The 14424-nt window shown below is 37.1% G+C and overlaps 1 protein-coding gene across 3 annotated transcripts in view; it reads right to left on the bottom strand.

Annotated features, from left to right (window-relative positions):
• The window catches only part of LOC125775325 (dystrophin-like), a 115004-nt gene that overhangs the window by 25941 nt on the left and 74639 nt on the right, over positions 1-14424 (bottom strand). For 2 of the 3 annotated variants that reach the window (XM_049447470.1, XM_049447472.1), the window contains exon 2: positions 6918-8667. In XM_049447470.1, the coding sequence (XP_049303427.1) occupies positions 6918-8150 (1233 nt within the window). In that variant the 5' untranslated portion in view covers positions 8151-8667. The remainder of the gene's footprint in view (positions 1-6917; positions 8668-14424) is intronic. The other variant, XM_049447471.1, reaches the window with a different exon arrangement.

Raw genomic sequence — 14424 nt, 5'->3', positions numbered from 1 at the left:
GGAATTTTTTAATATTTTGTATCTAAATTTGTTTGTCTCCAAAGCAAATAAATTTACAAATTTAAAAAAATGATAAAAAAAAATGGTTCGCTATAAAAAAGGCCTGCAAAACTCTTTTTATAACGGCCTTTCATTAAAAGTTGTAGTACATGCAATATGCTGTAAGAGTATTCATATAGTGCACAATGTCGTATGAGCAACGCAAAGTATTGTATATAAACTCTTACATGAATGCTTAGGTCATTTGATTTGATCCTTATTTTCTGAACATAAACTGAAAATTTAGGACGCATTTACAAAAAAAAACAATCAATTTGGAAAATATTGGATACCCTAACACATTTATATATATATATACATATGTATGTATGGTATAAACAATAAACAAAGTTGTGTGCTTTCATCTTTCAGTGTCAACTAATCACAGAGCCGGATGCTATTATCGCTGCTCTTACTCAAATTTGCAGAAATTAGTTAAAACAGTTGTTGCAACATCGAGCGCAGCAATTTAAAATATGCTCCCCAATTGGTTTGCTCACACATGAGCGAACGTGCATGTGTGTGTGTGTGTGCGTTGTGATTGCAGCTGGCAGGGAATTCGTGCATTTGTTTGCAATTTTAATAAAGTTGTGCCATTAACTGTTTGCAAATTGTGCGTGCAACAGTGCGCTTTGGCGAATGAATTTGCGTGAAGGGAATTACAAACACACGCCTAACGCACACATACAAACACGTGCGCTCTGGGCAACAATTGCAATTTACATAATTACCCGTTGTGGGGCAAAGGTTACGGCGGCTTGAATTGCTAGTTGATCGCGCACTGAGAACTTGCCACACTGGCGCCGGTGACAATGAACACTGACAGTGGCAATGACAGCCACCGCTTGACAGTTGTCAGTTGCGTTGTTGCATATTTGTGTACAAATGGTTGACAGACAGACACACACGCAAACATTTCATTGACTTTTGAGCCCGAGCAGGGCACACATGCACATGCATATATGTCTCTATATATATATTTGTATATATATACTTAGTGCTTTGCATATGTCAGCTTGTTTGTGAGAATGTGTGTAACTACTTGTTCTGACGGCTGCGTTGCGGGATTTTCATAAATTTCGTTATTAAATAAGCTTGTCAGCACTTGCGAGCTTGTCATTTGCTTGTTTGGCTTCGTTGTTGTTGTTGTGCTCATATTAATGCTCGGAATTTATATGAGTAAATAATTTTTACATGCGACAGTTGTCACGATAAATGTCAACAGAAATAATATCATATATGTACATACATATGTGTGTATGTGTGATGAACAGTTGTGAGCACATAAAAACCAAAAAAAAAATCCAAGAAAAATTCCGGGCCTACACAGATTGCTTTTGTATTTATTTCGTTTCCAAACAAAATTTTATTTTATGCCACAGAAAAAGTGAGATTAACTTTATTTAGGAGAAAGAGTTACATTGATAGAGAAGAAAAAAGAGAGGGCGAAAGCATAGCTTACTAATAGATGGAATAGCCAAGACACGCACCTAAAGTTTGTACAAAGAACCATTCTAGCAGCAAATAGTAAGATCATTTAGGTTAATTCTAGAATTATTGAAGAGAAGTAGAACAACTGGCGAGAGAAAAAAAAATTATTATGCTTTTTACATAGAAACTTGTATGAAAAATACCAATGTAATTTTTAATTACATTTATAGAAACTTTTTACTGTGAAAAAATTGTATTTTTGCATCAGAATCTAAAATTCTCAATTTCATCTTTTGGTTCGACAATATTACGTGAAGTTTGGTAGTTCAATAGAACAGAATTTATTTTGCCCTTTCAAAGTAATCCCCATCAGACGTAGTACAATTATGTCAATGATTTCTTTTGTGATAGCCTTCGGTTCTTTCAGCGAATTTTGGTTTGTGTCTTCGATCGACTAAAAACGGGATCCACGGAGCGGCAATTTCAAGTTGGGGAACAAGAAAAAATCACATTTAGCCAAATTTGCTGATCAATGGTATTCATTGCGTTTCTGGCTTAAAATCAATGAGTTGTTCTTCCTTAATGCTGGTCGTTTTCGACGGATGTTCTTACGCCATCACCTCAATGTGGCCAAGTAGACCTCCTTATAGACTGTCGGTTTCTTTGGTTTCGGCGGGTTTTTTCTTCTTCATTCCGATGATTGTTGACTGGTTTGCGTGTTAGACACATAAACACACGTCTCAACGACATTTATAACACTCTTCATGCATGTGGGATTGGAATTCGCACGATCAAGCGTGTTTAAAGTGACCTGTTTACAGTACTCTTTGCGAAAATAACACGTTTCATACCCAAAAAATCTTTCGAACGGACTCGCGAAAGATATCGAGCTCTTTTGCCATCTTATTAACACTTGCCTGATGATTTTCAAGCACTACAACTTTGACCTTTTCACCTTTTTTATCAGTGGAAAAGGTCAAAATGTCGAAACTGAATCACCGTAAGCCCTTTCCGTCATTCGCAACGATTCCGCACACGAAATTTTATTAGAAATTTAAAATTTGAGATAAATTCTTTGTTCGATATTTTTATTCATTGTAAAAATCGCAAGGAACTACTGAGGTGTACCGACTTAGGCAGGTTGACAGATCGCTCTCATATTTGGCACGGTAATTGAGGGTAGCCCTCCCAATTCAGCAAAATATATTCTTTTAGCATATTGTTTTCTCGGGGAATTTGTATTATAGTTTCTGGGAACTCTCTTGCCACAATGTATATAAGAGAGTCTGAAATCAATGTACATATGTAAATGGAAGGCTTACACCTTCAGAGGTTTATTGCTTCATTGAAGATCCTCAAAGAAGCCTTTTATAGATTTTCGTTCTGATTCTTCATGCTAAAAGACAACCAAATAAATTAAATTTCATTTGCCCACTTTTCGTCGATTTTTTGGACAATTTGGGCTCAATAACTCTCAAGTCGTCCTACGTAATACAAGCAATAAAGATTAAATTTTTACAGTACAGTATTTGACAGTTGTTTGTTAGCAGCTGACAATTAACAGTAACACAGTTGCATTTGGAGTTTTATACTGAGAATTACTCATATATGGATATTTTTTGCGGTTTTCAATAATTTTTTATAAAGAATTCTGGATTTACAAAAACAAAATCTCCGCTGTGAAATGTTTAAGAATTTCAAAATTAAATTTCATATATTCATACTAGACTCAATGTGACTTGTTAGCCAACTAATGGTCTAACCACTAACTGCACACAATTTATCAGATTCAATTAATTAAGAAATGCGCCAGTTAATGGATATCAAATTGACTTAAAAATTGTGTGAAAGAGAAGAGTGGAAAATTCATAGACCCATACATTGATATCCATACACGGCTGTGTATGCCGCCTGAACACAAGGGTGATTGCTCGGTTACTAAGGACACTGGCGCTGGACATACTCAGCGAGTGCCAATGTTCGAAATTACACAAAAAAGGGTGAACATCATAGAAAGTCATAACACGATTAGTTTTCGAAGCGGAAAATGCAAGCGTGCTTGTAAGTGTAATATACTAAATAATGTTGCACCAGGAGGTCACATAATAACTGTATATACATATATATAAACGGTACCTTATGTGCATCAACTATAGCGAGGCATTGCCCTGTAAAAAGTATGCAGCACTGCGCTGCAAGAGACTTCATGCTTTCGTACGCGCATAGTTCATAGTTGCAGCTGAAAGCTTCTTGGCAGCGCAAAACTTTACAATCATTTTTCATAATTAACTTAAATTGAAAATGGCGAAAAATTCCAAACTCGCAAAGAATGGAAAGTAATGACGTTCAGGCAATGAAACGGGCTGGCGGAGGCGATGTGACAAATGCAGCGAGCGGCAAGTTGCAACGAGTAGCAAATAGTGTCGGGCTTGACGGTGAAACGGCAGCGGGGACTTAAAATATATTACCGTTGCCATCTTGCTTTGAACGTGCTTTTTTAGGAGAATTTAATGCAATGCATAAAAAAGTTTTTTCTCTCTTTTTTAATTATTTGAGAAGCGTGCCTCAGCCAAATAAGTGCATACGTATGTACATATGTATATATATCCTTCTCATTTGGTGTATATGACAGCTCCGAGGCTCCAAATTATGAACTTTATTAACTACCGTGTGGGTGTGCACCCAAAGGCAAGGACTGACATATTAATGATGTCATAAAATGTCATGATTCATTCATTTAGTAGTAATAATGGCGGGAGTAAATGACGACTTTGAAGACGCTTCCATTGTACGAATGTATTTTGCAACATGTTGCTACAGAGTACAATAGTTTGTTCACCAAACAGTTCTACGTATCACTTAAAACTCATGTAGATAGATATAGGGTTGTAAATATATAAAATTTCCAGTTTGACTAGACGAGTTGAAATTCAGGTGACTTTCTGTCTGACTGTCCACCCGTCTGTCCGTGAAAGCTGTAGATAGAGTAAAAATTACTCTTCAAATGCGTTTTTCTTGACAAGAAAAGATCGAGTTCGTAGATGAGTATAATCAGACTATTGCTACGCCCACAAAACGTCATTGACCGAAAACATATAAATGCCATATCAAAGCACTAAATTAAAATATAAAGCTGTAACATGGCGCAAAAGATCGCATTAGCACTGAACACCTGTGGGCACAAACTTTTGAAGATATGGGCGTTCTCCTCTCTATTATAAGTTTAATGTATAAGTGTATCTCCTAAGCCACTAAAGCTATAACAACCAGATTCTCCTAACGCAAATATTATAAGAACTGCTATAGTGTAAAAACTATGAACTAAGACAGTGTAAAAAAAGAAAAAAAGAAAAAAATTGGAAGATACTTCCCATATAACGGTAACTGTTAATATTACAGAGACATTAAATTTTACCTCCGAGTTGAATTGAGAAGGCTTTGGTGAAGTCGAATATCTTGAGAGCCGCTTTACTGATTTCAACTAAATTTAGTGCGTGACATTCTTCTCATATTCCTATACCACAGTGTGAAAATGGGCGAAATCGGACAACAACCACGCCTACTTTCCATATCGCACAATTTTAAATTCCACTTTATTTTTTCACTTTCCTTTACACAAGTCAAGAAGAAATTAATATAACGGAACAAAACTTTGTACGAAAAATGCCTTTAAAATATGCCATCTTAAGACAAAATATTGTCTAAATCCAACAAAAACTCTTCAAGCCAATAGGTACCGAATATGGGGGCCCCAGTACTTATCCTTTCCTGACAATAGTAACTAAGTATGTGTATCGAGAATAGATTGAATCGGGGTCAATACTTCCCTGAGCCCCCATTTACCTAATATAAAGATTTTCGAACTTACGGGTGTCCTAGGAGGAAATTTACAGTTAGAATTTTAAAAAATTTACTAATTTAAATTTGAAAAGGCATTTCAGAGGGCTTGGAAGTGCATTTCAAACTTTAAACGGGTTTTTCTCAAAATGGTGTTTTCAAAGTCGGTGACCAACATTATTCGAAAACGGCTGAACCGATTTATTAGGTGGTGGTAGGAGTACGATGACGGGGCTTTTTGTAAGTTTTCTTTTGTAATGCTGCATTTCTTTTTGAAAAGCTCTTTATTTTTACTAGGGAACAATTATATGCGCTAAAAATAAAGAAATCATAAAAAACAAACTTAAGTGATACATCATATAACCAATGGATCATAATGAAGCTTTCTGAACTTTTGAAGCTTGATAAAAGTATTATGTAAAATAAATAATAAATGATTAATTTCTCGAAGAAAATTAACTATTCTTAATTGATTACTTCTTTGGAGCTTTTGAGCTTTTATAGAATTACGAGACTAGCATAATATGCATATATTATGTACATGTGTATATGTACATCTCCGGTCATAAAAACTAAAATTAAAATTGTTTAAAATAAAAAAGGTTTTAATAAAGAAAAATTATTATCTAAGGCATGAATAAAGAAGCTTTTTGAGCTTTTAAAGTTTTATAATAAGTTTAAGTTTTATACAAGTTATATAATCGTCAAAAGTTAAACTTCTTATCATTCAATCCTCAGAGCTGTTGAAGCTTTTTTTAAGTAATTACTGGCAGAAATAAAGAAATTTTCAAAGAAGAAAACGCCATGGATTCATGCTGAAGCCGTTTGAATTTTCAAAGTCTCATAAAAGTAACAAGTAATGCGATTGTTAAAGATTCAATTCATCAAACAGTGATTTTTTAAATACCTTATTTTCTTTGAAGGTTTTTGAGCTTTTTTGAAATTACGAGATATACTAGTTTCAAACTTAGTCTAAAAATTATTCAGGTGATTCTTTATATAATCGTTTGATCATAAATTTGTTATTAAGGTTTTTGAACTTTTAAAGTTCTTCTTGCAAACCTTATTTTGGGCCAACCTTTATTTGTTTCATTTCACATTATACGAAACCAGAAATATTATTTAAATAATTTTTCTTTTTTTTATATGGAAATATTAATTTTTAATTAATTAATTACTTCTTATTTGTAGTTAAATAACATTTTAATATGCATTCCAAAAATAACGGCGAAATAATGGCAAACGTACGGTACTTAAATATAATCGTCGCACATAATGGCGCTCAATTGCTCTCTGCCGCGCCGAGGCTTTATTTGCGCATTGTAAATTTATTATTTAATTAAGAACACAGTGTTTCGAGCGCATAATCAGATGTTTTTGTGAAAATTCGCTTTTTATATGGTACTACAGTTCCCACACGTTGTGAGAGAGTGTATTAAATAAAATTAAATAATTAAAAAATTGTCAATGGGAAATTACTAATTAAATAATAATTCGAGAAAATATTGTTTAATCGAAATAAAAGGACAGTTGTATATACTATATATTATTTTCAATGTTTTTGTTTTCATTTGCATTTAAATTACAAATTCATACATTACATAACGCACCTCGTTCTCATCGCGCAATATGCCAACCACCTGCAGGAACATACGCTCCGCGTCATTCTTCGGATCATAATTTGAGTATGTGTCATCGACGAGCGTTATATTGCCGATCGTATAGAGCGACTCCTCGGCAAACGAAGCATCCAAATCGTCCACAGTCACGGCGAAATTGTGCGCCTCATCAACGTCAACATCATCGCCGACTACTTGTTTCTCCGCCAATACTTGAGACGCCGCAGCGTCAACGCAAAGCGCTTTCGTCTCAACAATATTTATGCTTTCGCCGGCAGACGCGTCCCATCGACTACCAGCGGCCGATTGCAACGGCGTTGACACAGCGCGTTGCACACCAACCTCAACGGCCGGCGCATCGCTGCTGCTGTCATCGTCCACTTCGCCGTCACCGTCAGCGCCGCTGCTTAGTTGCGAGAAGCTTAGACTCAGCTGACTGCTCGCCGCCGCAGAGGCGCGACTGCAGTCTTGCAACTCCATTTCGAGTTCCGTGCCGCCCGTGCCGCTGTCGCCACTCTGCGAACTCGCCGAGTGCAAGTGTTGCGCGCGCTTAGACACATGTTGCTGCAACATGCTCTGCGCTGTGGTGAATTGCTCGACGCGCACCTCTTGCGTTGGCTCGCGCTGTAGCGCCAGCATAGCGGCTACCGCGACGTCGCGCGAGTCGCAACGGCTGCTGCCGCCACCGCTACTGCTGCTACTACGACTGCGACGCTTCAGCGATTTGAATGGTGAGAGAAAACGGCGGCGTGGTGAAACATTCAGATTTGGTGTGAGCGCTGCATTTTGTTCCAGCGCGAGCAATGTGGCATGCGGCGGCTTGGTATAACGTTCGAGCGACCTTGATTTTGCAAACAAGCCGGTGGTAGTGTTGTTGTCTTCATGCTGCTCATTAGTGTTGTGGTTGTAATTGTTGTCCTGCCCAACAATGGCAGTGGCGTTTTGCAAATGTTGCGCGTGTTTTGTTTTATTCTGTTTGCGTCGACGACTGCTGTTGCTCGCCGTTGTTGTTGTTGTGCCGCTTTTGTTGTTGGCCGCAATGCTTTTGGCCATTTTCAGTTGTTGCACATCCACGATATGCATGGCGCTGATGTTGTGGTACGGGTGCTGTTGTGTCTGCGGCTCTTGCTGTTCCGCTGGACCCGCCATAATGATGTCACGCGCCAGCTGCGCTTCGGCCCCAGCCGTATTGTCTGCCGTTTGTGGCACTCTTAACAGGCGCATAGTATTGTTGTGTGTGTGTGTGTTGTTGCTTGCCTTTGGCCTAAACTGCTGTCGCACTTCAATTTTATTTATTTTTTACGCCGAACGCTTTGCTATTTGCTATTTTTCACTCAACGGTTTTTATTTTTCTCGTGCCGCGGCTTTGTTTAATTTTTAATGAGCTCACAGGAGCCGCAGGCTGTGCCCGCTCTCTAATTATTGTGCTGTGCGCACACTCTGTGGTGCAGGCGATTATGTCGCTCCGCACTTTTTGCTCGGCTTTGCTTTGCACTGTTCCACTTCAAGTCTTTTGTTGTTGTTTTGTTTTAATAGAATTTTGCACTTGTTTGAGTTTTAACTTCCCTTGCAGTTCTATTTTCGCGCGCTGAATTTTTTCTCTATAATTTGTGGCACAATTTAATTATATGTTCTGAGGCTACTGGTTTTAATGAAATACTTTTGCTCGCAGTCCTTATATTATCACGCTGGAGTCAGCTTATGACATACGTACATATTTTCAAGTTCGTTATTTATTGCACTAGTTACAGTAAAATGTTTTAAAAAAATAAATTTTTAATTCTAATTTTTAATTTGAATTTATTTTTATATTATATTTGGTGTATCTGTGTAATGTCAATGTCGACAAAAATAAAAAAATAAAATAAGATAATTAATCAGTAAAAATCGTTGAACCATACATTAAACACACCGTTTGAGATTTAAAGTAAAGCCTAATGAGAAAATACTGAGAAAAATATCAATATAACCACATTACTGAATTCATGGCCTCAACTACCTTGCGAGGGGATGATCCTTCTAGTGTTGGACTTGTCAAATGCTTTTGACGCAGTCAATCACACAACGCTACTTGAGGATATCAAAAATGTTACGTTCCCTCTAGGGTTGAAGAGGTGGACCATGAACGTTCTGAGCGGTCGCCAACCATTCGTACTATTTCGAGGTAAAAACACTAAAGTGAAAAGAATTAAACTGGGGGTTCCGCAGGGTGGTGTCCGATAGTGACGTCGGGAAATGGAATCGACGGCATGTTCACAAAATTAAACGGCTATCTCTCCTACCTTTCTGGTTGCACGGTACCTAACAGTCTCCCCCACTAAATCCACAGCGACCATATTCACAAACTGGACGAACGAGTACTTGACCTTGACATTGCAGTCGATGGGGTTAAAATTCCGGCTGTCAATAACAAAAGTACAGAGTTGCAACAAATTCCTCAAGTCGCTAGACGGAAGCATATGGTCCCTAACTACGCTGCATCAATATGGTCACTTGGATGTAGTAAAATGTGGACGAGGAAGCTTCAGACATGTCAGAACACTGCACTCCGGAGTCGACCATCTACACAGTGATGTCGAAATGCTCCTAGTGAAGAAGCATAATGAACTTCTCTCCAAGCAGTTGCTACTGGACTGTTTTCGGAGATAGCATACTTGCAGCAACCTGCTTGAAGTTAAATCGCCTTCCTTCCTCAACTACGTCGACGACATAAGACAATACGCCAACTTGACTTCGGGCGCAACTAACTTTAGACATGCACTGACAGCCATTCACAGTAGAGCTATAAACACCTTCACCGACTCCCTCTCGATTTTGTGTTTTTAATTTATAATATGTCGAAGAAGTGAACCAAACTTAAAGAAGATTTCATTGAATTTATATGATAATAGCAGTCCTCCATTCACCAAACGATGGAGAGAACCGAATCGGACACCTAAACGGCTGATGAATTTTGTGGGAAAAAATACCTCGCAGGATTCAAAGAACAACTACACACGACCTTTGAATTTTGTCACTGAGATTTTTCTGAAGTTGGTCGAAAACTGGATACGAACCTTGACACTGAGAAATGCAGTGCGCATGCCTTCTTATTAAGATACGGCGGTCACCCATCATTTGGATTGTATATAAAACAGTAAGTTTCCAAAAAATAGCTCACAATCAATTCATTGCATTTGGAAAATATGTTTGAAACATTGCAAAAAAGTTTAAGAAAATGCAGTAAATATTTACCAAACCTTGCCTAAATTCATGAAAGTCACGCACCACCTCACTCAGCCTTGTTAGCACTGACATACATAATAAAGCAGTTTTGGGGAGCGCTTCTTAAAGTCCAAATATCAAAAAAATACGAAAAATTCTGTCAAACCTTCATAACAACAACAAAAATTAAATATAGTTGTCAACATGTCGAATATGCACTGCTTCTTCTTCCCTGAACGTAATCGGCTCAACTGCCTGTCGATGAAAGTGAAAACTAGCGTGACACTTTAGACCGACACCACTCAAAAGCTGAGCAGCCGCCACAAACATTGTTCATTGCCTCTAATTTTCTGCATTTGTGGGTCTCTGCGCTCTCGTTGGCATTGTTTTTGAGTTCAAAATTATTTAAAAAAAAACTCAGCACAGCGTTGAGCATTCACTCGTGTACCCGAGCGCCCGTTTGCTGGTGTTCTTTAAATTTTCGGCACGTGCGAAATGCAATTGCAGGCTTCACCCCGCCGCAGCTGGGATCTCGGTGACAGTGGATTTGAAAACACAAAGCTAAAAATTAACAAGCGTTCGCTTGCAGCAGCAAAAACCAAGCAGAGTTTTGAAAACTAAATAATTGCCTTTCAAGCGCGTACTCCACATACATATTAAGTGGTGTGTGTGTGTGCTCGCTTTACTCGTGTGCTTGGCCGGTTGACAAAAGCGTCCGCTGTTAGATATTACACACCCATGCACATACATACATACATACAAATTTGCATAACATACTCTTTGTGCATGTGCATGTGTTTCATATACATATATACATATATATGTGTATGTTAATCGAAATCTGAGTGTATGTGTGCGTGCCATTTTCGCATAAATTAAGACAACTGTATATCACTGCCAGCTGCAGAAATTAATATTCCGTATTGGTTATTTCCACTGTTTTACGGTAATAAATTTTGTGAAAGTTGCCGCCACTTCGCGCTCACCCCTCCAGCGAACACTCAGTGGTACCACACATGAGCGAATGTGACAACGTCAAATCTTAAATTGTATATTGATTTTCGCAAAAATTTTGATTGGGAATTTTTTATGCATTCTCATGAGAAAGAAAAATGTAAATATTTTTAGCCTTCAGAGGTGATAAAAAGCTTTTATTTATAAACACGAACATATTTGTGCAATTGTGATATTCCTGCTTTAGCCTGTTTCTTAAAAGGTGAAGCAATGTAAAATAAATTTGCGGACTACAAATTGAAAAGTGTGAGATTAAAATGTCCGAGTAAAGCTTTTATTAAAAAAATGGAGCTTTCATAAATTTTAAAATTTGTATATCATATTCATATATACCTTAACACATATTTTATCATAATGATGTAAAAAACATTTTGAGAGCTTTCACTAAAATATTTAAACTTAGAGCTTTCGTAGAATACTGTGCGTAAATTATAAAATTTATATATCATATTTATATATATATTTATAATTAACGAATACAAGCATATTTCTATCACAATAACAAATAAGCCTGGCAGCTTTTACTAAAAAATCTCAAATTGAAATTCTTTTTAATTTTTGAGCTTTCAAGAAAGCTCGAAATTCTATCCATTACTAATATATTCAGAGACATAATCGTTTTCCCACGCAAAAACGACGAAATCGTTGGAGCTTTCTTTTAGAAGTCATGTGTTTTCATACAACTTAAACACAAAACCTTACTAAATCAACATATATACATAATATAAATATATAAATTATTATATAATGTAGTTGATCGGGAAGCTGAATTCTTTTATTTGTTAAATGAAATCATATAAGCTTTCACCGTTACATACATATATGCTTTAATGTGTAGTGATTTACGATTTTTGAAGCTCTAAAGGTTTAATATATCTTTTCAGCTAACAAAATGAAAAAGCTTGAAGCTTTCACTGAAAATAGTTTGCATTAAAATATTGTACGAGTATAAATTTTATGTATGTAGATACTTTCACATTTTTGGGAGAAGTTGCCATTTTTCCACCCGGAAAGCTTAGATAAACGCTATAGTTTAAAAAACTGGAGCTTTCACAAAATGTTGAGTAAAATCGCTTCATCAAAAAAAAATCTTGATATTTTATTAAATTATTTATACAGATTCTCTCTTTTGTTTTCGCTATAGTTCAACGGTATAGTGAGGGTTACACTTTGATGTTCAAGAAGAGTCCATGAGCTTTCACGAACATTTCTGCAGAGGGGAAATGCGCATACTCAAATTTAAAAGCTTGAAGAGGTAAAAAAGCTTGATAAAAATTGTATACGCAATAATTGTAGAAAACAGTAAATAAATATGATAACTAAATTTATTGGCTTGCTGTTGATAGCCTTGACAGTCTTCCTACCTACCAGGAAGGCGCTATGGAATTTGACTAATAACTTAATTATTCAATGTGCAATTAAGCTAATACGAATATAATAAAATCTGCCAAATAAATTAACGGATTGATTTCGAATTTGTGAATAATATTCTAAATCAGATACATAAATATGATACTAATTCGCTTCATGTGTTCTTTTTGACAGCTTGTCAGTTGACAGCTGTCAGATACAATTGTTTTAAGTATGCAACTCAATTTCGCACTTATCACTCCGAGCGATTTTCTCCTAACTAAAACAACTGGCACATTTTCTACAACAATACTGTTTGAGATTTGACATCTCAGCGCTCTTTTGTTCGCCACGTATATATTTAATGTCAACTTTGTGCCTTTGTTTGTCGCCGTCGTCATGCAACAAATGTCAAACAGTAAAGTACGACAGTGGCAATCAACAATCAGCAGAGCGGAAGAGACAATTTGATGGCAAAATAACTATCTGTGACTTTTTGTAGGTTTATGGTATATGGCCCTAGGCAACTACTTAGTAGTTTTTAATTAATGTACGGCGGTGCTCGCTACACTTCAGTGATGTGCACTGGATAAAAAGCAAACCTGCTATACCCATTTCTTAATCCCTGTTTAAATAATACAACAATGCATGAGCACAGTGTGCTCAGTCAGTGGAAATGAACTATGTTGAAGCTGTTGAACTCAACGAACTGATAAGGAAAGCGACGGCAGAGAAATATGCATTAAAAATTGTGCAAATCAACAAGATGCGGTATGCGATTCTTGAAAGGTGACCAGATGTTATTTTTTTTGCTCATAGAAGCTGTCAAAGTCACTAATAAGAGTAGCGGTTGTTAAAGTTACTGACAACAACAAGCTGCCAAATATTTGTTAAGGTTGGAGAGTACGGCGCTGAATAGCTTCTGACACCTTAGGCGGCTTAGTGTGAACCTGCTTACTTTGTAGTAAGTTTTGGAGCTTCGAGCTCCAGCCTGGAAAACTATAGTTTTTAACCCCAAAATTTGTGCCAACTACCGTGGCAAAAGCCTCATCAACATAAGGTTCTATCGAGTGTATTATGTGAAAGATAAAAGCCTAAATCGACAAATGCAAAACTACTACGGTTGCGCTATACAAAAAGCTCCATCAGGATCGGAAAGGAACTCTTCGAACCGTTCGATACCAAACAAAATTTCAGACAAGTTGACTCCCTATCGTGCGCTTCTTTAATCTACTGCTGGAGAAAATAATTCGAGCTGCACAGCTTAGTCGAGCAGGTACAATTTTCTATAAGAGTGTACAGCTGCTGGCGTACGCCGATGATGTTCATATCATTGACACCAACAACCACGTCGTTAGTTCTGCTTTCTCCAGACTGGATAAGGGAGCGCAGAAAATGGATCTGGTAGTGAACGAGGGGACAACGAAATATCTCCTGTCATCAAATAAACGGTCGTCGCACTCGCGAGTTGGCTCCCCCGTCACTGTTAACGGTCATAACTTCGAAGTGATAAAGAAAAATGTCAGTCTCGAAATCCAACACAGAATAACTCTTGCTAAAAGAAAATTGAGTAAGCAATTGAGAAGTAAAGTCCTCTCTTGACGGACAAAGAACAAATTATACAAGTCACTCATCATCCCCATCTTGTTATATGAAAGTATTCGACGCTGTATTCTTCAGGAAAAGAGACAGAGCAAGACCTCCACCAGTTGGAGAAGGATCTGGATACAATTGGAATCTCCAATCAGTGTTTGTGAAAAGGAAGAACGACTGGCGCGCTGATGTAAGCTCGGTTAAAGCAGCGTAAGCGATGTCTACTCCAATAAAGAAGAAAAATTTGGAAGCAAAAAAATACTTCAGAGACTTGAAAAACTGCAAAATTGGAAAATTTGATTTAAATGACTTGAAATTTAAACTTTGTCGATAAATT

This window comes from Bactrocera dorsalis, chromosome 2, assembly GCF_023373825.1.
Source record: "Bactrocera dorsalis isolate Fly_Bdor chromosome 2, ASM2337382v1, whole genome shotgun sequence".
Taxonomy (NCBI): domain Eukaryota; kingdom Metazoa; phylum Arthropoda; class Insecta; order Diptera; family Tephritidae; genus Bactrocera; species Bactrocera dorsalis.
Note: the sequence above shows the minus strand (reverse complement) of the source record. Positions and strands in the feature narration are given on the sequence as shown.